The sequence below is a fragment of the Cavia porcellus genome, unplaced genomic scaffold (genome assembly GCF_034190915.1).
Source record: "Cavia porcellus strain 051 isolate PalLab524CR breed Dunkin Hartley unplaced genomic scaffold, mCavPor4.1 scaffold_31, whole genome shotgun sequence".
In the NCBI taxonomy this organism is placed as follows: Eukaryota; Metazoa; Chordata; class Mammalia; order Rodentia; family Caviidae; genus Cavia; species Cavia porcellus.
In genome coordinates this window covers 1,385,241-1,409,901 of record NW_026947514.1, presented here as the reverse complement: position 1 = coordinate 1,409,901, position 24,661 = coordinate 1,385,241, and the positions used below count along the sequence as shown (strand labels likewise).

At 42.5% G+C, this 24,661-nt stretch overlaps 1 protein-coding gene and 1 pseudogene across 7 annotated transcripts in view; one reads left to right on the top strand and one right to left on the bottom strand.

Annotated features, from left to right (window-relative positions):
* Positions 1–24,661, bottom strand: part of Ppp1r13b (protein phosphatase 1 regulatory subunit 13B) — a 91,389-nt gene that overhangs the window by 38,586 nt on the left and 28,142 nt on the right. For 4 of the 7 annotated variants that reach the window (XM_063241336.1, XM_063241340.1, XM_063241339.1 and 1 more), the window contains 2 exons: positions 10,282–10,429; positions 345–464 (listed from right to left, as the gene is read on the bottom strand). In XM_063241336.1, the coding sequence (XP_063097406.1) occupies positions 345–464; positions 10,282–10,429 (268 nt within the window). Of the gene's footprint in view, positions 1–344; positions 465–6,079; positions 6,230–10,281; positions 10,430–21,966; positions 22,009–24,661 lie in introns of those variants that run through there. The other 3 variants (XM_013144964.2, XM_063241341.1, XM_013144967.2) reach the window with 3 other exon arrangements.
* LOC100723604 (ubiquitin-like FUBI-ribosomal protein eS30 fusion protein) lies at positions 15,978–16,378 on the top strand (annotated as a pseudogene).

Here is a 24,661-nt window from a genome sequence, read left to right as displayed (position 1 = left end):
TTAAGTCTGTATGAGTGATTTATTTCATTTAACCTTATGATTGTATTTACCACAAAATCTAGACATTCGACCCATCCAGTACTTATCAGAAATGATCCCTTTACAAAACAAGTCTGTTTATAAGTCTGAGTGCACTGTCTGAAACGCAAGTGAGGGCCGGTGCCTAAAGAATGGACCGGAGTCCAAACCACGTAACAGAGTCCAGGAACCAAAAGGCACCCACTCCCCTCTTGCCATTTGTGAGTGAAGGGGAAAAAAACACGTGAATAACCCACTTTGGTATTTTTCCATTTTTTCTTAAATTAACTGGTACGGCAATCTTGTACACCCGAGAAAGCGTCTACCTTGTTCGCTGCTCTCAGCTGGAGAGTCCTCATGTCGAAGGAAAAACTTCACCTCTTCCCTTCGAGGCCCCCACTTCTGCAGGTGCTCATACATCATGTGGTCGAAGGGTATGGGGCGCTCTAGGAAAAGATCACACCTTACTACTCCAGGAGCAACACAGCTCTGGCCAAAAGTAAAAATAAATACAGACATATATACACAAGCACACACATGTATGTACATATTAGAATACAAGGACACTTTTAAGCACTGAATTTTAACTTCCATGAATAAAAGCAGAAATAAGAAAGGGAAATAATTAGGTAACATACAAACAAAAAAGGCACATAAAAGAAATCTGCAACATGTATTAGGAAACAATGAAAACATGCCTTTTACCATATTAGCATATTACAAAGTAATGTTTCCATTCTGCAAAGAAGAAACAAACTGGCCAACAAACTGGCCGACAATCTTACTCCCTAAAATGTAACACAAAGCTATTATGCTTGGAAGGCTGACTAGGGCACTTCCTGGCAGCTCAGGAAACCCTGCTGTGAATGTCTGCCTGCACTGAGACCAACCAAAACTTACCAAGTTAATAACAATTAAATGAAAAATTTTAATGAATGCTTCTGTAAGTTAAACAAAGCTCACTAAAATATCATCAAGTTATGACTGGCCTGGCATATGAATACTGTGCACAAATGAAGTAGGTTATGGCTGAGACTTAGGTTTAACTTACAACCAAAGTCTCGAGTTATGACACAGATGCTGGCCACTTGGGCTTCCAGATGGGCTCAGATACAGATGAACCCTCAAAGGGTTCTGGAAGGAGCATTACAAAATCCTTTCCGGTGGGGGGTTCACTGAGAAACCCTGGGCCAGTGTCTCCTGAGGACACTGAGCTCTGCCTGTGTGCAGGAGAGAGGCTCTGAAGGCTGCAGAGGAGCCTGAGCCCCCAGATGAGAAGCTGGGTTACAGCCGACATTCGCAGCTGCACCTCAGAGTCAGGAGTCCATGCATCTCTTTACCAATTACCTGAGAACACTGGCACTGCAATTGAAAGGTAAAGCTCCCTTATGTTTATAATGCATTCTGTTTCCCACAGCTGTAAACTGTGCCAGGTACTATGAGTCAGTTTTTAAAAATCTGTATTACATGTCTTTCTTAGCTGTATTCAGTTCTTTATGTGAACAGTAATTCCTTTTTTTTTTTTTTTTTTGTCTTTTTCATTTTTATCGGTACTGGGGATCGAACTCATGACCGCCTGCTTGCAAGGCAGGTGTTTATGCCACTGAGCTAAATCCCCAGCCCCTGAACAGTAATTCTTGATCAGTTAACATATACTGACCACAGGCTTGTCTTTTAAATTTCCTGGTACAGTACCTTTTTTGTGTGAAGTTTAAAAGCTTAAATGTAAGCAGTTATCAACCTTCTCCAAATTTTGTTTTGGCTTATTTTCTGAGACAGGGTCTAACTATGCTGCCTAGCATGGTATTAAACTCCTGGGCTCAAGCAATCAGTCATCTTGCCTCTGTCGCCCTGCCTCCCTAAAAATAGTCTGCTGGATAATTTGAATTTTTTGTACAACAAATACTTTTGTACTCCAAGGTAAAAAAAGATAGTATTGTCTTACACTTTTTCTACACATTTTGAAGTTCTGCTGTTTACTGACCTTGGGGTCTTACGTCTGCGTACGGGGAGTAGAGATCTGACTGTGTGTTCCTATTGAGTCACCAACTGTCCCAGCACCATTTGCTGGACAGTTCATTCTTTCTCCAGGACACACAACCCCTGCCCCTGACCCGGATCCGGCTCCATTCGCGGACAGGGTTTTCCTGAGCTGTCTCACTCTGTTGGCTCGCAGTCAGCCCTGTGCCGAGTCCCAGCCCTTCTTACTGCTGTACAGGGCGCGGATCCTTCCAGAAGCCGAGGCTGCGAAGTGTCTTGCCATTCCCTCACCCTGCTCTCTCTGCATTTCAGCAATAACTCGTCAAGATCTTTTTTTTTTTTTGAGGTGTAATTTTGACTAAAGGTATTTTTATTTGTAGGTAAACACAGAGAGTCTCGATATTTTCATGATTCTGAGTTTTCCAGGCCATGAACCTTGTTTGCTTCCATTTTCCCACTTCTGTTTTTTCCATTTGTTTCACCTTGTGTTCTTCAATGATGTTTTGAAGTCTCACCACAAAGGTCTGCACATAATAATTTATTTCTCTGAACTTTTTAGATTTTGGGTTTCATATGTATCTTTTAAAAATTTTGGAATAATTTTAGACTGACAGAAAGGTTGCCCAGATAGCATAGAAAGTTCCTATATACTTTTCACCCACTTTCTTTTAACACTTTTGTTTGTTTTTGGAGACAGGGTCTCACTGTGTAGTTCAGGCTGGCCTTGAACTCAAGGACTGCCTCCTGCCTCAGCCTCCCAAGTGCTGAGATTACAGGTGTACACCACCACGCCTGGCCAGAAACAGTATTTTTATCAAAAATAAACAATTTATACCAGCATGTCACTGATAATTAAATCCCAAGCTTCATGTGAACTTCATCTAGTATTCAATCATGTCTCTTTCCTGTTCCAGGATCTGAACTGGAAAACCACACTGCATTGCACCCTGTTGTATCTCCCGCACCCTCTGGGCTCCAGTGCTTTCCCCCTCCTGTTCTTTAAGACCACGTCAGCTTGGAGAACCGCCTCTCACTCAGGTATGTCTGGTGTCTTCCGCCCAGTGAGACTGAGGTCGGAGGTGCTGGGCAGGGCAGCGCGGGTCCGCCCACTGTGCTCTCCTCCAGGGAGCTCCGCACTCCTCTCCACCCTCTCTTCTTGGGAAGCGAGCCACCGACAGCAGCCCGCATAAGGACCGGAGGGTGTTTCTGCGTGGGTTCTTCTGTGCCCTTCTTTAGTGTTCCTTCCCCTCTGTGCTCGTTTGCACTGAACCGCTTCCCTCAGGAAGGCCTGAGCCCAGGTACGGCTGTGCTGAGCTCTAACCCAACAGGTGTTACCCTGCGGCGCACAGTGCTCAGTTCAGCCACTGGGAATGCATCCGAGTTGGCTCCTGTGTCCCTCCAGGGCACCCCAACTTTATTGGGCAATGCTCTCTTACCTCCTGCACAATATGATACTCCAAGTCCATCTGCTCATCCTGTAGTTGTGCTTTTGTTTTTGTTGGGTCTTGTGCTGCAGTTCAGGCTAGCCTTGAACCCTCAGTAATCCTCCTGCCTCTGCCTCCTGAATGCTGGGATTATAGGGAAATGCCACCATGCCCAGCTCTATAGCTTTTCCAAACTGTTATTAATTATGGATTTCCCACTGATAATTACTAGTATATTCCTGTACTTGGAACATCACCTGTTACATTTAATGAGTTCACCTGCAAGTTTGTGTGTGCAAGTGTATATGCACAAGCATGTTTGTGAGATGCTAGAGATGGAACCCAGAAATGTTAGCCAAGCCCTGTATCACAAAACTTACCCATAAGCCCCTATTGATAGGTTTTGGTTTTTTGCTTGTTTTGTTTTATTTTGTCTGTGGTCCTGGGGTTGAACTCAGGGCTTTTGCATTGAGCTATATCCCTGATCAATTTTTTTTGGAGACAGTGTCTTAGCAAGTCATTTAGCTACCCAAGCTGAACTTTCACTTGTGATCCTTCTGCCTTAGCCTTCCTGAGTGGTAGAAGTACAGGCATATACTACCACACATAGCTATCTACGGGATTTTTACATAGATAAAAATAATTTCAAGAAACCATGGATGGTTTCAGCTCTTCCTTTCCAACCTTACTCCTTTTCCTTATCTCGCTACACTGGCTAGAACTCTAAAGTATGGTGTCAAACAGAAACTGATTAAGCATTCTTCTCTTCCTGCCTTTAATGCACACGCTTCCACAGTTCACAGTCAAGTCTGAGTTCTGCTGAAGGTTTTTAAATCATCCATTTTTAAAATGGAGTACTACTCAGTCATAAAGAAGCATAAACTGGAGACTTTTATCAGCAAATGGATGCACCTTGAGACCATGCTCATTAGTGAAATAAGACACACATGTGTAAACACTGTATTATCTCAGTAGTGTGAGAAGCTGAAAGAAATAACATATGTATATGTATATGAAAAAACAGTTACTGTAGTTATACTACTGATTTCTCTGAGTTCACTGAAGACAAAGATTCATGCTGGCACTGTTCAGACAACTGAATGAAGATGTCTTGTACTACGGGTAAATGAGTTGGGGATGACAATGTGCAAGTACATACCACTGCCACTCCGACTGACATGCTTTGAGATTTTTAGTTTCTTTTTCTCCTTGAAATAAAATGAATTTGGAAAAAAAATTTAACAATAAAATCATTGGTTATTGAAGGAAGCTCCCTTACATAGGAGTTTGCTAGTGATTATGATCATGAAAGACTTTAAATGTTAACACACGGAATGAAAATGGGGACTTCTCGGGAGATGGCAGAGTGATAAGCAGCAGAGAAAGAGCCTCTCCGGGATTTGGTGCCCAGACCTTGCCATACAGCAATATGAAGGGGAGAAGATGGAGAGAGGTGGGTCTCCAGGACCCAGGAAGGATCTACAGCCTACAGGGAGAGCGTCAGCGAGGCAGGAAGCAGCAGGCTGCACGTTCTCCCTGAGCCCGCACACACTGTATGGGAGGAGCAGCGTTAACCTGGAGACAAACGGTGACTCCTGGCGACCGCAGAGGCCTCCACAGAGAAGTGTACCAGGGAGCAGAGCCGTGGATGAAGCAGACTACAGATGTCCTGCAGCAGAGGGTGACTGGCCAGGAGCCATCCTGGAGAGGGGCCAACTGAGCTCAGAATCAGAGCAGCTGCTGGCTCCACTCAGCAGCTCCCAGCCGACTTCACACTGACACGTGGACTGCTGCCTGCTGAACGGCTCTGGCTCCTGACTCTCGGCCGGAAAGCAGCCCACACTTCAGTGGAAACCAAAGTGCAGCCTCACTGGGATTATCTGCTCCCCCAATAAAAAGCTACTGTTGGCTTGCTAGGACTAGTTAACATGGGTCTGAAGTCTTCCTGCATTGTCTATGAATGACAGCAGAAACAAACCTTGAAGCGGACATTTTTTCTTTTTTTCTTCTCTCTTATCTTGTTTATGTTTTCTCTTCATTTTCTTTCTCTTTGTTTTATGAATGTGAACATGGCTTCTAGTTTTGTTGATGCTGTTCTCTTCTTGTTTTTATTTCTTCCCTTTCTTTCTCTCGCTTCCCAGTTGCGTGATCCTCCTTTGTCCTTCAGCCTTTCTTCTAATCTCTTCCTCTTTTTTTTTTTTTTTTTTTTTACTGGTACCAGGGATCGAACTCACAACCACGTGCTTACAAGGCAGGCACTTAGGCCTGCTGAGCTAAATCCCCAGCCCCTCCTCTTCTATTTCTTTATTTTTTTTCCCTAACCTCTTTTAAATCTTCTTCCCAGAGAGTAAAACTGCCATACTGATGACTTACTTACTGTATACAATTATCTGGTCCATTTAAGATTTTGATATATAATCACAAATCTAGTTCATACAGTTAAAGGTGGCAAATTAATATTTACCTCAGTTTGTCATTTTCTAGGCTGTGTTTGATGCTATTGTCATTGCTGTTCAGTCTACGTTAGCCAAATGACATAATTGTTTTACCCAGTTGTTCTTGGTGTGCCAAGACTGAGATTGCCTAAGGGTCATAAAAATAACAGAGGCCAGTGCCAAAGAGCTAGGGGCTCTGCCAAGTAGGCAGCAACTTCTCACCCCAATAACTGAAGAGGTAGGATCTTGCAACAGACTCTAAATCCCAAAGCCAGCTACACGGGAAGAAAACCTCTGAGAAGCAGTCATTCCTTAAGGGCTCTAAACACCAGCAGCCATAGACAATTTAGAAGCATCAACCTAGGGATTAAACTTAGAAAAGAAAGAAAGGGTTATGATAATGATAATGGTGCTCTTTGCTCTCACACCGCTCATTAACAGGTTTAACTTGGAATCTTTGGATTCTAGGAGCAGATCTGACTTATCAATACGCTGCTAAAATGGGTTTGCTAGTGTTTTATTTATGATTTTTACATTTACATTCAAAATAAGGTTGGCCTATACATTCTTGTGCCCGTTTGTTCTTTTATAAGACAGGGTTTCACTATTCAGTCCAGGCTGGCCTTGAGTTTACTTTGTAGCCCAGACTGGTCTCCAACTTGGGATCCTCCTGCCTCAGTTTCCCAAGTGTGTAACCACATTAGGTTTTCCTTATTCTTGTTCAGTTTTGGTATAGGAATTATACTGGTCTCACCAAATGAACTTGATGATTATCTCTCTTCCATATTCTCTGAGAAAATGTGTATATAATGTAGGGATTATCTATTCTCGAAGCAGCTATAAAAACTACCTATAAAACCATCTGGGGTCCTTAAGGACAGGAAGGATAATAGATTCAGCTTATTTTATATGCTTAAGTTTCTTTGTTCTCTTCTCATTCTGAGTAAAGGCAATACTCTTTATCACCAGCACACTGCACAGTTAATTCAACACTGACCATCTGCATCTCCCCACTAGAACATATGTTTTGTGGGACACAAACCTTGCTCCTTGGTTGACTAAGGACCAAATACACTGCCTGGCCTGGAGTGAGCACTTAATAACATTTGTTAATGAATCTTGGTAATTTCCATCCATCTTTAAGTTATGAAATTTATTGACAAGTTATTCATAATACCAGTTTTAAAATTTCTACTACATTTATATTTAGGACCTTTTGACTTATTTGTGCCTTTTCGTTTATATTTTGCTATTTAACCTCTAATCTTAATCTGTTTAGTCTATTTAATTATTTCAGGTAAACACCTCTGAATTTGTTGATTCTCATATTTCTTTCATTTCTGCTTTACTATTTTCTTCTTTTATTTTTTTAGATTTTTTCTAGCTTGTTTTACTTTTTAATAAATGAATTTAAGCGACAAATTTGCCTCAAGTACCATGTGAGCTGCAATACATACACAATATGAACCCTGTGACAGTAGGTTTTACTCATTATGCTTCCTTATTACTTAGTAATTCATGGTGTATTTTCTGAAGGACGGACATTCTTGTATGACTACAGTACAGTTACAGAATTTGAGAGCATCAATAGATACAACACATTTAACTCCCTGCACTAAATCTCTCCCCGCTGCCCACCTGGGCCCAGCTGGCACTGAGGACCACTGCTGTGTAACCCAGACCAAAGCACCTGTGCTCAGGCCCTTTTGAGGCTTTTCTCTCTCTCATGTTCTGGCACTATTTTTCTGTTTTGATCTTCGACGAATGTAGCTGCTTTTCTTCGTTTCACTGGGTGTACCCTTTACAATTCCTTGCTTACTGTACATACACCCATAATCCTAACACTACGGCGTGGGGAGCTAGGCAAGAGGATCTCAAGTCTGAGCCAAACCTGAGTAACAGCAGCTTAGACCCTGTCTCAAAATTAACAATTAAAAAAGGGCTGGAGATATAGCTCAGTGCAAGGGTCCTGGGTTCAATCCTTAGTACCACAAAAAGAAAAAAGAATGGCACCAACCCAAGGAGCATCAGGTAGATAAGCAGTCATTCATAAGTAGGCAAGTAGGCATGTAAGGTTACAACACTCACACTAAAGTTGCTTTCAAATGTAATGGTACACACCAGAAATCTCAGTACCTGGGAGGCAGAGGCAGGAGGATCACTGCAAGTTCAATGTCAGTTTGAACTACATAGTGAGATCTTGTTTCAAAAACCAAAACAAAACAAGACACCTTATACAGAAATTTTATTGCCTTCCAAGCAAAAAAAGAAGAAGAGCAGGGGGCTGGGGATTTAGCTCAGTGGCACAAGCACCTGCCTTGCAAGCACGGAGTCGTGAGTTCGATCCCCAGTACCATTTTTAAAAAAAGGAAAAAGACAAAAAAATAAAAAATAAAATAAAATAAAAAGAGGAAGAGGAAGCAGATAAGGAATTCAAAACCACAAAGAGAAAAAGTGCTTAGTCTTAAAAAAAAAAAAGGAGGGCTGGGGATTTAGCTCGGCAGTGTAAGCGCTTGCCTGGCAAGTGCAAGGTTGTGAGTTCGATCCCTGGTACAATGAGTAGCTGCACCCCTTCCTGTAGCTATCAACAGACTGAAAAGTGAGGACTGTCTGCTTACTGATAGAAGGATCCAATGTTTATCAAAGTCATATTTTACTCACTATATCCACAAAGACTTTACTCTGACTTTTATAGGTAACATAAAAGGGACTTTGCGAAAAAATATTTGCAAGCCATATTCCTGATAAGGGACTTGAGATCCAGAACACATAAAGAACTCTTACAACATAACAAATAGACAAATAACTCAATTAAAAAGAGGCCAAAGGCCAGGAGTAGTGTTACATGCCTATAATCCCAGCACTCAGGAGGCTGAGGCATGATACAAATGACCAATAACCACACAAAAAGAAGCTCCATAAACACCATTAGTCATGAGGGAAACATAAACCAACACCACACTGAGGTACACTTGTACACCCAGCAGGATGCTGAAAATTGACAGACAACGTCACACTTTGATAAGAACATGCAGCAACGGGAGTCCTCATGCACTGCTGCTGGAAATGCAAAATGGACTAACTTCTTGTTTTTTGTTTTTTTTGTCTTTCTTGTTTTTATCGGTACCAGGGATCGAATTCATGACTGCCGGCTTGCAAGGCAGGGGCTTATGCCGCTGAGCTAAATCCCCAGCCCCAATGGACTAACTTCTTAGAAAACAGTCTGGCAGTCTCTCAGAAGGTTAAACACAAGACCATCACATGATCCAGCAAGTTTTACTCCTAGGAATGTAGTTGAGAGACAGGAAAATCTACAACCACACAAAAACTTGCAGGAGTTCATAGCCACATCATGTATGACAGCCAACAATGTAAACTTGGATTCCATCACAAACAGTCCTACTGTGAACAGATAAAATGCAGGACATTCACACAATGGAACAGTGGCAATTAAAAGGTATGAACGACTGATAAATGCTTCAGCATGGATGACCTTCAAAAACACTGCATAAGAAGCCAAGCCAGGCATGGTGGCACACACCAATCCTGCCAGCCCTTAGAAGGCTGAGACAGGGGGACTGCTGTGAGTTCAAGGTTGTCCTAGGCTACATAGTGAGTTTAAGGTCAGCCTGAACTACATAATGAGACTCTGTCGCAAAAAATGGATAGATTAAAAAAAAAAAAAAAAAAAAAACATCAGCACCAGCAGCCAGTCCAAAGAATTACATATTGTATGATTCTGTTCATATGAAATGTCCACAATAAGCAAAGCAGAGAGCGTTTTAATAGCTCCCGATGGATGGAGAGAAAGTAGGATCACTGCTAATAGATATGGACTTTCTTTCTGCAGTGAGGAAAATTATCTAGAATTGATCGTGGTGGCGCTTAACAACACTGTGAGTGTACTAAAACCACTGAAGTGCTTACTTTGAATGAAGGAGTTGCATGGAAGCAAATTATATCTTAATAAACATCTAAAAGAAGCCTGAAGACTGGTCACTAAGCAACCTCCGATGCTTTCATTTGGATACCTATCTCATCATCACCTGGAGCTCATCATGTTCTAATGGGGTCATTATCTTACTGTGCAACTCAGACCCATTATGCCACACTGTAAGGTGTACTTTCTCTAAGCATTGTTTTTCAAAGCGTCATTACAATGTCACTCCTTATGTAAAGTCTTTACAGACTCCCTTCTATGCATCAAACCAAGGCAGCACCTTAGTAAGAGCCAAAGGTCTTGCCGAGGTAGCCATTACTTCCTCACAAATACACACTGTGCAGGATCCACACAATGCAACCGTTTTTCATTGCAATTACTCAATTCCTTATTGCCACTGATAACCCAGAGTCACAGCAATGTTTCCCACTGGACACGTGATGAATTATGCTACTCAGTCACCTTCCGGGAGCCTCACACGTACCATTTCCCCTCCACACTTCAGCTAAATGGCATCCGCCTTCTCCAGGTTCCTTGCAAAACTCTACAACATCTCGACAGGTTGTTTCCGGTGTTATAGGAACTTCTGTTAAAATCTGTTCATTGTTGCTCAAGAATACGGTTAATATCATCTGTAAGAGAAAAGATTAAAACTCAAATTTAGATTCCTTACTGTGAAAAGTTTAATCTAAAACTTTAAGGTGACCCCTCCAACATCGTGCTTCCCAAATGCCTGCAGGATTACTTTCTAGAAACAGAGACGCTGATTCTAAAGTTCTTGTGAAAGGAAGGAAAGTAAGAGAAGATGGGGGAGCTTCAGAGGCATGTCCGGGAAGAACCAGCACGACAGACACTTGCAGCCTCAAAATCCCACCCCAGTGACACAAGGAGCAGAGGGCAAACACGTCCCACACGAGAGCCAAGTCCACACAGAAAGATGAGAAACCACACAAGTGGTTCTGCAAAATCAAGGAAGGGAAAGAACTACATGATGAATGATGGCTGAGCAACTAAACACTTATCTAGAAAAACAACTCGATTTGTACCATATCTTACACTAGCAAAAGTTCCTAAAAGATCAAATATTTATATAAAAATCATAAGTCTCTAAAAATTCTAGAATAAAACCTAGGTTAATTCTCTCTTATAACAGCAACATACAATGCCTTTTCTAACTATGATTCAAACATGAAACCAGGCATGGCGGTACATGCCTATAATCGCAGCACTCAGGAGGCTGATGCAGGAAGATCCCAAGTTCAAGTCTCATTTGGACAATTTTATGAGAATGTTTCAAATTTTTAAATGATAACAACAAAAACAGTAATGGAGCTAGCAAGGAGCTAGCTCAGTGTCAGGATGCCCATGGGTTTGATCCCCAGTACCAAAACCAAAACAAAATAAAAAAGTTCTACCACTTTGACTGAAAGTCTTAAAACATCACAGTGGAAGAGACTTTTAAAATACGGTATCTGTAAATCACAATTTAAACCAAAGATGTTCCTCAATAAGAAAGCATTATGAAGTATTTCTATTTAATTTTTTTTATCAAAAATGAGAAAACAAAACTTTTGTGTTCCAAAACGCTCTCTTCCCTTAAAATCTCTATTGGTTGGGCTGGGGATTTAGCTCAGTAGCATAAAAACCTGCCTGGCAAGCACGAGGTCATCAGTTCATCCCTAAATATAACTTCAGTTCACTGTTAAATTCTCTCCCTCAGGAATGCCCCAATGCCTGAATACTGAAATTAAATGCATTAGTACTAACAGTCACATTTTATGTTAACAGTTTTGAACTAGTTTCCTTCTGCTACCAAACTCCCCCACTCCAACCTAGCCTCCACTGGCACCAGGTCATTTCTTTAAAGATCAATCAAGTGAAATCATTTCCTGCCTAAATACTGAGGACTCACCAAGGACCGACAGCAGCCCTTTCCGAAACACTCTACCTACCCAGCCAACAGGCTTCTTTCCCCTTGTGTCTAATGCACTGATGTTCATATGAAGAGACTTGCGGGAAGCCTAGATTTCCACAGGACACACTCAGAGAAAACCTATCTTCTAGGATGAACTAGACCCCTACTCCTTCTAACCACTTACTCCTTGTCGCTAAGGAAGTTCTCCCTGGCCACCTTCCCTCTACCAAAACCCCCTTCCTGTTGCTGTAAACTCCTATTTACAGAGCTCTCCCAACCTCCATTATCCCCAGTGAGCACCAAATGCTCGCCTCCCCTCAGGGGACTTCGCCTTCCAGGCAATCTGCTATTGAATCTTCCATCTCAGTGGCCCACTCAGTGCCCAGTGCGTAGTGAGTGCACAGGATAAAATCGGGCCAACCTCGAATGTGACATACTGACACAGAACTCCCACGAGGCCCTAGACCTGAGAAGACACACACACATAACTGCAGCACAACACATCAGCTGTGTGCCGAACAAGCATTATTTGCTTTTCACACACACATTGTTCTTTTGGTGTTGGTGATTGTGCCCAGGGCCTCGGCATGCTAAGCACATGCTCTGCCCCTGAGTTACACCCAGCCCCTTTTATTTTTTATTTTAAGATAGTTTCCCTAAATTCCCCAGGATGCTCTTACATGTCTGATCCCTGTGTGTCAAGTCTCCTGAGTAGTGGGTATTACAGGTCTGCACCAACACACTCAGCTTTAGAAGTAGAGTTCTTTAGGAACACAATGTCAGAACGGAGAGTGGCAAGACTATTTTGGAGCATCTTTTGAATTACCAACACTTTTCAACTGATGACATGTTCAGTGTAAGAAAGGGGGGAGGAGAAGCAGAATGGGCTCTGAGTCTGAACAGTTACTTTTAAACACTAATAGCTACCAAATAATTTTTACAAAAGCCATTTTTTGTGTTCTATTTCATAGGCTTTAATAACTCTAATTTTACCCAATTCTAGCAAAATTCATTTTATAAAAAATTTTGAAGAGGAAAAAAATATTTCAAAACAATGGGAGGGTAACAATGGTGACCAGAGTGTATATTATTATCTTTAAGTCAGTTCTTCAGAGTGCAAGATATTGGCATTTAATTGCCCAAACAACATCAGTACAAGCCTTTCTTCTCAATGAACTAACAGAAGTAGTATAACAACCTTAACTATATATATACAGTATATATATATATATATATATATATATATATCTCCTATATTTTTTTTTCTTCTCTCAGCATTCTTTTTGCCATTCCCCCATTCCAGCTTTTCTTTCCTTTTAAAGCTTCTTCCCATTTTACAATACCCATTGTGCAAAATTCATTTTCCCTAGTCTCCAATACTCCAAACCAAATGCATTATAACCATGACAGATTTAAAAACACTCAAGGTGAACCCCCTGCTGCTCCCTGGATGGTACCTGTGTCCCTAAAGCACCACCTGTGAGGAAAGCTGACCTGAAAGGTTCTCCAGCACAACACTGCATCGACTTGGGAGTGGTTCCTGTATATATTCCTCCACTCTGGAATCACAATGCATCTCATAATTGACAGCAAACAGTTTAATCAGTAATGTTACTTTTGCTTTAGTAACATGTATAAACTGGGTGTGGTGGCACACATCTGTAATCCTAGCACATGGGAGGCTGAGGCAGGAGGATCGCAGTGAGTTCAAGGCCAGCCTGGGTTACACTGAGAGTTTCAAGGCAACCTGAACTGCACAGTGAGATCCTGTCCCAAAAAGACAAAAATAAACAAATAAAATATACAAAACAGAGGAAACTCAGTAGGATCAGGGAACTAAAGAAAACAGCTAAAGGAAAAAAGAAAAGAACTTAATGTGTTTATTCCTCCTAAAAGCCCAACATGTTGAAAAGGGAAGATATGCTTAGCTGTTGGGAGCCGCCGACACCGGTCGCCTTACTTGGCGGACGTAGGGCCTGTGGGTGGGAGCGGAGCCTGAGCTAGATTGCCCCTCCCATCGAGTGAGTCAAGTTGGCGCCTGCTTCCTGCCCCCTGATTGCGCTGGCGACTTAAACAACCCGCTCTGTAAGATAGTCTGCCTAGCAACAGCTGATGTTAGCCAGTCAGCCCGCATCGCGCGCTTTAAACTGATTGGCTACTGTTGCCCTATAAAAGTGAATGCCTCTCCCGCCACGAGAGAAGCACAGAGAAAGCGCAGAGAGAGATAGAAAAAGTCCACCGGCGAGAAAGGGCTGGTGGCAGAGTGGAGGCCTCGCGGGGCCCACGCGGAGATAAATAAAGGCAAGGTTGCACACCGCCAGACTTTGTCGTGTGTCTTTCCTGCCGGCCGGGAGCGACCCTGACACTTAGCTACAGGAAGAAAACAGACAATGTGCCAGGAGGAAGATCGTGCGTGCTAACAGGACCCTGCTCGGCACCCTGGCAGCCACCAGCTCTAGCCACCACCGTCCCACCTCGCCCGCCCGCCCGGCAGTGACTCCTCTCCACCCTCCTCTAAGGACTACAGCTCCTTCCCCTCCCACAGCCTGACACTGCAGCCTCAGTGCTCTTGACCTCATCCTCCACTTAAACAGTGTTTGGGACTCACAAAGTGAATTGCGGCCCATTACCTTGTCTTGGAATCATCTGAGTCTCATCTGTGACATACTTCTTAGTGGAAAAAAGTGTGATGAGCTCAGAACTACACAGGCACTGAAGGCAAAGATGGGTTTTCTCCCTAGTGTGTCGTCTGAGTATAATGCTAGATACTGCGGGAGTACAAACAAAGGGTGCGAGGCAGGAGGCAGGCGGCCATATCCAGAAAGACATCCCGGGGCCCTTGCTTTCAAAGGCACCTCAAACTGTGTAAGAAAGCAAACAGAATCAAAAAATCACTAACTTAAGTAATCCATACACTCTTCAAAAAATTTTCCAAATGGTGTTTAAATGATGTTCTTGACACAAATTAAGAATGTGCTACACATTTCTCAGATGAAGATATACAAATGACAAATAAATACATGAGGAAATGTTCACCTTCACTGATCATTTGAGAAATGCAAATTAAAACAGCACTGAGATTTCATTTCACTCCAGAAAGAATGGCTGCCATCAAGAATCAACTGATAATAAATGTTGATGAAGCTGCGGGGGAAAAAAAAAACACTTCTCCACTGTTAGTGTGAGTGCAGACCGGTGCAACCACTGTGGAAATCAATATGGAGATTCCTCAAAAAAAAACTAGGATTTAAAGTTCCATTCAGTCCAGCTATTCCCCTCCTGGGTATTTTCCCAGAAAAACTGAAAAGGTCCTGTCACGGTGCTATATGAGCACCCATGTTTATAGCAGCACAGTTCGTGATAGCTAAATCTTGGAGACAACCAAAATGCCCATCAACTTCAGAGTGGATGAAAAAAATGTGGTATTTTTATACAATGGAATATTACTCAGCTATAAAAAAGATGATCTTGAGGCCTTTATAGGTAAATGGAGACAACTTAAGACTATCCTCATAAGTGAAATAAATAAGACCCACATTTGTAAATATCACATTGTCTCTCTACTGTAAAAGATAAAAAATTGAAAGAGTAGTAAGATCCAAAATGTATAACAGAAATTGAGGAAGTGAAAGGGAGGGAAGGTGCTCTAAAGGATATAACTGTATGTATGTTGAAGTGTGTAAGATAGATGACCATATTACTGTTTTCATTAGATCACTGAACAGAATGGTTTACACTGTGAATGTCTGAGTATCTGTCCACCTTTGATCTCTGATTTTGTAACTTGAACAACTATTTGTAAAAGGTCAATATGTGGGGCTGGGGATTTAGCTCAGCGGCATAAGCACCTGCCTTGCAAGCAAGCAGTCGTGAGTTCGATCCCCGGTACCAATAAAAATGGAAAAAAAAAAAAAAAGAGTGGAAGGTCAATATGTAACTCATCAACTAATAATTTCTTAGTGTTAATATTTTTCTTCAAAACTACATATTACCTCTACCCATTTTCCTGTTTTGTTTCTTTAGTGTTTTTCTTTAAATAAAAATAAAAGAATGTGCTAGCTATTAAAAAGTAGGAATTAGCTGGGCGTAGTGGTACATGCCTATAATCCCAGCACATGGGAAACTGACACAGGAAGATCACTGTGAGTTTCAGGCCAGCCTGGGCTACACAGCAAGACACTGTCTGGCGGGGAGGGCACTGTGAAACTCTTTCTGGATTCCGTCTTTATGATAGTAGTAGGTGAATCAGCCATTCAGTCATCAACATGCAGCTCTTTGTCCACACCTGGGACCTACATACCTTCAAAGTGACCAGCTAGGAAATGGTTGCCTAGATCAAGGCTCATGTGGCTTCACTAGAGGGCACCACACCAGAAAATCAAGTTGTGGTCTTGACAGGCAAGCCCCTGGAGGATGAGGCCACCCTAGGCCAGTGTGGAGTGGAAGTTCAGGTCACCCTGGAAGTAACTGGCCACATGCTTGGTGGTAAAATCCATGGTTCCCTGCTTGAGCTGGAAAAGTGAGAGGTCAAACTCCAAAAGTGGCCAAAGAGGAGGAGGAGAAGAAGAAGACAGCCCAGGCTAAGCAGCAGATGCAGCACAACTGGCATTTTGTCAATGTTGTGCCCATCTTTGGCAAGAAAAAGGGCCTCGGCCCAGGGGTTTAGCTTAGCGGTGTAAGCGAAGCATCTGCCCTGCACAAGGTCATGAGTTCAATCCCTGGGACAAAAAAAAAGGAAGAAAGAAAAGAAAAGAAAAAAAAGAGCTTCAACACCAACTCTTAAATCCTGTATAATTCTAGCTTTCTCTAATAAAGCCGCTTTGCCCAGGCTAAAGGAAAAAAAAAGTAGGAACTAGCCTGGAAGCAGAAAAACAGACAAAACTACACACCAACAAGGATGTAGAGAAGTGGCTAGCCTGGGCACCTGTGGGAGGGATGACAGTTGGTGGCAGCCTCTCCTGCCTAGCACAGATTATCACCCCTCAAAGCACCCACCCCCAGAAAAACCCATGTCCATACAAAAGCACTGCAGGTAAATGGTCACAATAGCCACAGAGGAAACTTAAATGCCTACCAACTAATGTAAGTAAAACCTGGTATACTGTATAATGGAATGCTACATAGTAACACAAAGTAACAAGTATGCTATAGGTTGTAACAAAGTTTGTCTGAACTGTGAACACATCATGCTGGGTAAAGGGGCTCAGACACCAAAACAAATACATATTGTAAAACTGAATTAATATAAAATGTCGAAAAATAGTCAAATCTATAGATAAGAAGATGAACGATTGCCTAGCACTAGGGGTGGGAATGGAGAGGTTGTAAACAGACACATAATTTCTTTTAGGGACCACAGAGATGTTCTAAAATTAGATGGCAGTGATGATTACACAACTGTGTACATCTACTGAAGATCATCAAATTGTTCAGGTAATGTAGGCCAATTTTATGGCATAAGAATTATGTTGGGGATTTTCTGCTATTGTTTTGTTTTTGTTGTTTCTTTTTTCACTTTTTTTTCTCTTAAAAAAATATACCTCAAGAGAAGGAGGCAGAGGGAAATGGGGGAAAGGAAAGGGAATGTAAAAATAATTAAAATGCATTAAGTACATGTGTCAACTCCTCATGCTGAATATAATCACTGACTACAAATATGCACAAATAAAAATTAAATATCTGCAAGAAAAAAAAGAATTATACCTCAAAAAGCTGTTTTTAAAACATGGGATCTGTAAGACTTCCAGAAAAGGAAGTAAGAAACTACTTATGCAGAACAAGCAAGCCCAGGAGGAGAAACCCAGGTCCTGCCCTAGCTCTGCCCTCATTTTGCTGAGGCTGCTGGGGAACTGCCCCCTCACCCACCTTGGGCCCTGGTCTCTCAGCGGGAGCTCAGATGGCAGGAGTGTCGTACTGCCTAGAACAACAGCCCTCTGACTTTGCTGGCCCTGGCCCAGTCAGCTTACCTCGACCAACTACTGCTGCTTCCTGTGGAAGGGGGAGTCAGAAATAATGAAAGATAACTGCAGCAAAGCCAGATGCTAAAAGCTGTACCAAATGCTAGTAACTTGGAAACACTCACTGGAGAGCTAGTAAGTAGCTGAAAAACACCACGGGAAGGCTCCAACAGGGCAGAGCCAGGCACAACAGGAAGAGCCTCTTAGCTTTCCAGGAAACCACATGCCCCCCACCCCATATGCCTGCTGCTCCCAGACCCCGTGTGTTGTGGCTCTGCTCAATTTAGAACCCAGGAAAAGTTAGGACTGTAGGGAAAACTAAGCTCAGGATGTCACCTCAAGCACCTCATCCCACATCCTTTAAGTCTGAAGAATAGGCCCCCAGGAGCGGCTGCCCACCCAGGCAGGGGCTCGGCTTCTTTCTCTCTTAGGTGCCAGGAACAACATGTTGGTAATGTTACTGACTCCACCTTCAAAAAGTGTCCAGAATCTGGCTCCCTGTCTCTGCCGTGAGCCAGGAAGGGGCACCGTCACTGTTTGTGTGGTGCAGCAGCAGCCTCACTGGACTGTTTCTGCACCTGCCATGAAGATACAGCTCTTGGCTGAAACCCTCCCGTGAGCGCCACTCCTCTGAGAATCATTCCAAAGCCCCATCCCCCATCCACAGGGCCCCAGGTGCCCTGTAACGCATGCCACTGCTGTCTCCACACTCCTCCCCTGCGCCCACTCCTGCCTGGGGCACTGCCCCTGCTGTCCTCCTCAGGCCTCTCAGCCCAGCTCGCACATGATGTGGCGGCGCTGCTCTCTTTGTTCAGCACACGATCAGGCCTACCCACTGCCCCCAACTCTGCTGACCCCACCGCCCTTGGCTCCCTGGGGGCATGCACTTCCGCCAGGCCACCCCTGACACCAAGCTCACCCGTGCCGTGACACTGTGAACCCCTCAGTGTAGACCTGGGAGCTGGGCAGGCTAACTTGCTTATCTGCCTTCTCACTCCCAAGGTCCTTGGGCAAAAAGATATTTTACCCTCTATTCACTGAGTTTGTCTGCATACAGAGAAGAAAAAGTCTTGGGAAAAAATGCTAGTGGGAAAGTAAGGAGCCCTGAACAAGCACATGGTATTTGACAGATTACGGTCACATCTAGAGATTAAGTGTCTCTTGCCAAAACCTCGCCTCTTTCCACAAGGTGGCACTGCAGGGCAATGGGGGGTATTCCCACCCACTGCAATTTGGGGGAAAGGAACTAACTCTAAAGAGGTATGGTTTAGAAAGATTGTACTAAGTTCAATTCCCATGGTTAGACTTTGTATTGTTTTGGAAAAGAAATAGAAATGACCGTAGAAGAGTGATTTTAAAATTTCTAAATAGCCAGCTGTGTGTACCACCCACTTGCAATCCCAGTTCTTGGTAGGTTTAGGCAGGAGGATCACTTTGAGTTCAAGGCCAGCCTGGACTATATATACTATATGCCCCATCTCAAAAAATTTTTTTTTCTTCTAAATAAATGAAAAGTAGTTTTGGGTGCAGTGCACATGCCTACAATTTCAGCTACTGGGGTGGTTCCAATATTAGTAATTACCATACTTCTTATAATTATCAAATTTATAGGTTAGAGGATCACAATTTCAAGGCCAGCCTGGGCAATTTAATGACCCTGTCTCAAAAAGAAAATTTTTTTAAAGAAAGAGAAAGGGAAAAGAAAAAGAAAAGAGCGGTGATATAGTCCAGTGCTCTGTGGATCCAATCCCAAGCACCATAAAATGTTTTTAAAAACATGGAAAGCTTAAGGCTATAGATATCATATTTAACCCTCTTGAGATGACAAGAATTTTTACATATTTTAATAGCATCAAGTCTAAGTTAAATGTACATTAAATTGATGCTCAAAAACTGTATTCAAACTGGGTGTGGTGGTGTACATCTGTAACCCCAGAATTAGGGAGGATGAGGCAGGAGGGTCACCTTGAGTTTGAGACCTGCCTATGTTACATGAGTTTCAAAGCCAGCCTGCGAAAGTCAGTTTCTCTCTCTCTCAGACAGACAGACAGACAGACAGACACACACACACACACACACACACACACACAAAGAAAAAAAACTACCAAAAATTAGACACCAAAACTGATAGAGAAGTAGAGACTTTCCATGACAAAGAAAGACATGACCACTAAACCAGAGTTGCAGAAAATACTCGAGGGAATTCTAGACAAAGACACCAACAATCCCAAAAAGAAAGAATACATCTAACTAGGAGTGTAATTAAACAAAAAGGGAAAAAAAACAATCAGCACTGGAAAAAATAATACAATGACATTATTCAATAAGCACGTAAGAGTAGTAACTCTTGATCAATGGTCTCAACTCCCCAATCCAAAGATGCAGACCAGCAGACGTGAGTAAAGAACAAAATGTAATCAAACACTGCCTACAGGAGAAGCATCTCTCCAAAAGGAGCTGTGCAGACTGAATGCAAAACGGCAGGAAACAGTCCCCGTTCCCCAAGGACCCCAGACAAGCAGGAGCAGCTTCCTTATTTTCACATACAGCAGATTTCAAACCAAAACTGACCATAAAAGACAAAGGTAGGCACCGCAAAACTGGGAAAGAGGGTTGGGGATTTAGCTCAGCAGTGTATGTGCCTGTGTGGCTAGCGTGAGACCGTGAGTTCGATCCTAGTACCAAAAAAAAAAAAAAAAAAAAAAAAAAAAAGAGAGAGAGAGAGAAAGAAAAAAGAAAATACTGGGAAAGAGATGAGTTCAAAAGGAAAAGATAACAATCAGGGATAGCTATGCATCCAGTGTCAGCACACACAACTTCACAGAAAAATAAAAAAAGAAATACTGGACCTGGACAACAGGCATCAATACAGTCATAGTCGGGGCTTCAAAACCCCACTGTTGGGTCAGTGGTTTAGCTCAGCAGCCTAAGTGTGTGCCTGGCGTGAGGCCCTCAAGCTCGATTCCCAGTACAAAAAAAAAGAAAAAACCCACCACTCTCACAAGTAGACATGTCAGTCAGACAAAAAAATAAAAACAAACAACGCACAAATATCTGAATTAAGCCATACCACTGAACAAATAGACTTACGAGATTCCTACAGGGTATTTTATCCAATAGCAGAATACACTTTTTTCTCAATAGTATAGGGAACTAGGCCACAAAGTATGCTGAAATAAATATGAAAAAACTGAAATAATTCTCTGCATTCCATCAGATCAAAGCAGAATGACGTGAGAGACCAACGGCAAAAGAATCCACAGTCACTACACACACATGGCGACTAAACAACATGCTGGAGAACAATCAATGGATCCCACAGAAAACCAGCGGAGAAATAACAAAAATTCCAGAATCAAATGGCAATGGAAGCAGCGCACCAAAAGCTATGAAACACAAAGGCAGCTCTAAAAGGGAGAAGGTTGAGCTGCAAATACACACACAAAAAGACAGAGCAACCCCAACTAAATAATCCAGTAATACTCCTCATAGTGCTAGAAAAACAAGTACAATCCAAATCTGAAGCTAGTGAAGGGAAAGAAATTATAAATACCAGAGAGGAAATTAGTGAAATTAAGACTAAAAGGTGCCAGGTGTGGCGGTCCATGTCTACAGTCTCAGCATTCGAGAAGCTGAGGCAGGATACTGCCTAGAGTTCAAGGTCAGCCTGGACTACATGGTGAGTTAGCTCCAGGCCAGTCTGAACTACTTAGTAATACCCTGTCTCCAAAAAAAATTTTTTTTGAAGAAAAAGATTTGTGCTGGTATTGTTTGGACAACTGACGGCAGATGTCGGGTGCTCTGGGTGAATGATTCGGGGATGCCAATGCACAGTATATGTACCATTGTTATCCCCTGACTGACGTGCTTTGAAATCTTGTTATAGTTGTTTTTCTCCTCCTCCTCCTCCTCTTCCTCGTTCTCTTTGAATAAAATGAATTTGAAAAAAAAATCAAGTCATAGCATGCACAAGTACAAATTCTCTATGATGAATGTGATCACTATGTATATCTAAAATGTACTAATAAAATCTGACTGAAAGGGGCTGGGGATTTAGCTCAGCGGCATAAGCACCTGCCTTGCAAGCAGACGGTCATGAGTTCGATCCCCAGTACCGATAAAAAAAAAAAAAAAAAGAAAGAAAGAAAGAAAAAAAATATCTGACTGAAAAAAAGGAGGAAAAAATGTACCAATACTGTTTAATTTAAATCACTATTTCATCTGCTTTTAAATTTTAACATTAAAAATATATCCCACCAAAAAAAATATATTTCATCATATAAAAATTTCTTCTCACCAATGTGAACTGGCCAAATACAGTCATCCATTATTGTACAGAATACAATATTCTCCTTATTCACTTTGCTTCTTCAGAATGTAAAGACATGCATTTGAAGGAATTATCTATGAGAGAGAAAAAGTGAGAGAGTGAATTCTAAGACAGAAAATAAGAAATGTGAGTTCTGACCTCTGTGCACCAGTGTCAGGGGCCTGCCTGGAATGATGGTCACCTCACTGACATCATGCATGTGACTGCCACAGAAGCAGGACAAACACTGAACTGCAAACTGCAGGCTAGGCCTACTTGTGGGCTCTGAAATCAATTTATCAGAACAAGTTCATTTTGAAGGGTGGTTTTGTTATGTTTTGTTTTGTTTTGTTGAGACAGGGTCTCATTATGTAGCTCAGGCTGACCATGATGAACTTGCTGTACAACCTAGGTTGGCCTCAAACTCACATGGATCCGCCTGCCCCGGCGTCCTGTGTGCTGGAGTACAGGCATGTGCCACCATGCCGCGTGGAGTCAAGTTTATTTTTCAATGAAATAAAATAATATAAAACAGCACTGAGAATGAAAAGTCAAGACTGAGACTGAGAAAAAAATCTGCAAAATATACATTTCATAAAGACATATTCTAAGTGTACAAAAACTTAAAACTCAACAAAACAACTCAATTTGTGAAATGCACAACCTGGCTGAACATCTGATCAAGGAAAACATACACCCGACACACATGTGTAAAGATGTTCACCAGAAGAGGTTACTTAGGAAACTCTATTAGAACAAAACCAAACACCACCACTTAAAGTACAAAACAGTGTCACGACAACGCCAGTGAGGATGTGGAGCAACAGAAACTGCAGACATGCATGCGAAATGCTACAGCTGCTTCAGAACGCAGCACACTTTTACCATGAGACTCGGCAGTAGCACTCCAGTGTTTATCCAGAGGAGCTAAAAACTCCTAAGTCCACACAGAAGCCTACATATAATTGTTTGTAATGGCTTTATCCATAATTGCAAAAAAGTGGAAGCAAAGATGTTCTTTAGTAGGTGAACAGATAAAGTCTGGCACATCAAACAGTAGAGTTCATGGATCAAACAAAATGATCCATCAAATCACAGAAAGATATTGAGGCCTATAAACACATGCTGCTAGGTGAAAGAACCACATCCATTCTCCAACCCTATGAAAAAGCAAAACAATAGTGACAAGTCACTGACTTCTAGGATTCAGAGGAATTCAGGGACGGAATGCAGGGACTTCTTGGGCACAGATGCCCAATGTATGGCACTAGAATCACTGCACATTTTTCAAAATCCACAGCACCCTACAACACCAAGAGTAAATGTGGACATCAGCTATGAACAATGGTCAATGAAAACACATCACTATTGGTCCAATTTAGTTTTACCACACTGTATTAGTAGTGTGGTATTAGTAATGAGGAGACGGTGAGGGAAAGAAGCGATAGTGGGTAAAAAGTGCTTTCTGCTCCATTTTTCTGTATGTCTAAATTGTTTTAGTAGTCAGGGGCTGAGGATTTAGCTCAGCGGCATTAGCGCCTGCCTTGCAAGCACAGTCATGAGTTCGATCCCTGGTACTGATAAAAAAAATAATAAAATAAATAAATAATAAAATTGTTCTAGTAGTCCTGTAGTCAGGCACGGTGGCACACACCAGTAATCCCAACACTGAGAAGGCTGAGGCAAGTGGACTGCCACTGTTATGGTTTGAAAACTGGTGGTCAACTCAACACCAGCTGGATTACATCAGCATGCATTGAGAGAAGATGCTCCACCTGAGGAGGGTTGCCACGATAAATAAGTGGAGAAGAAGCGTGGTGCTGGGAGGCATTGAGGTGTGAAGGAGGCCTTGTGGGTTCTCTTACGAGTTGCTGTCTGAGCTGTTGGTTCTCCTGGAGAAGCTTTGGTCTTCACATCGAGCACTGCTTCCTGGCTCTGGAGGGGAAGACATGTGCTGCCTGGTCTCCAGGATAAACTCGTCACACTGCTTCCTGACACGTACCCGACTCTGCTTGTCGTCGGAGGAGCTCGGGGCCTCCGTGTCGTTGAGGACAGCTGTGGTGCCTTTCAGGACAGCCCCGCTCTTTGTTATGAGTGTGACTTCTCGGCTCCAGTGCAGAACCCTCATCCCACTAGCACAGCTCCTTCATCCTGCTGGCATAGACTTTCTGGCTTCCACTGCTGACCCTTGGGTCTTCCCGGCATGAATCCATAAAAGAGACTGGCGTGAGTCCTTCTTGTGGGCTCTGGACTTCCATTTGGACTCGTGGAAGCATTGTCCTGAGCTCTGGGTTTTTATCTGGACTCATGTGGGACATTGCCGTGGGGTTTAGACTCTTGACTAAATAATCTATGTTGTTGGTGTTGCGGATAGATTTCCTGCATTCTCCTGTGTTAACTTCTGGTGACCATTATAAAAATATTATAAACTCCATGTCCTGACCTGAATTGTTCTCTGTGTACAACCCCTGACTACAACAGCCCCTGAGTTTCAGACCAGCCTGAGCTACACAATGAGTTCAAGACCACCCTGAATTATAACAGAAGACCCTGCCCCCTACCAAAGAAAGTCTTAAAAGCAGCATAGTGCATACTAAGAGCAGGAAAACGCTTGGCAACATATACAGAAGGAATACATGGGTGAATGCACATGTAAGAAGTCACATTTTAAGGGTTTCTTTTA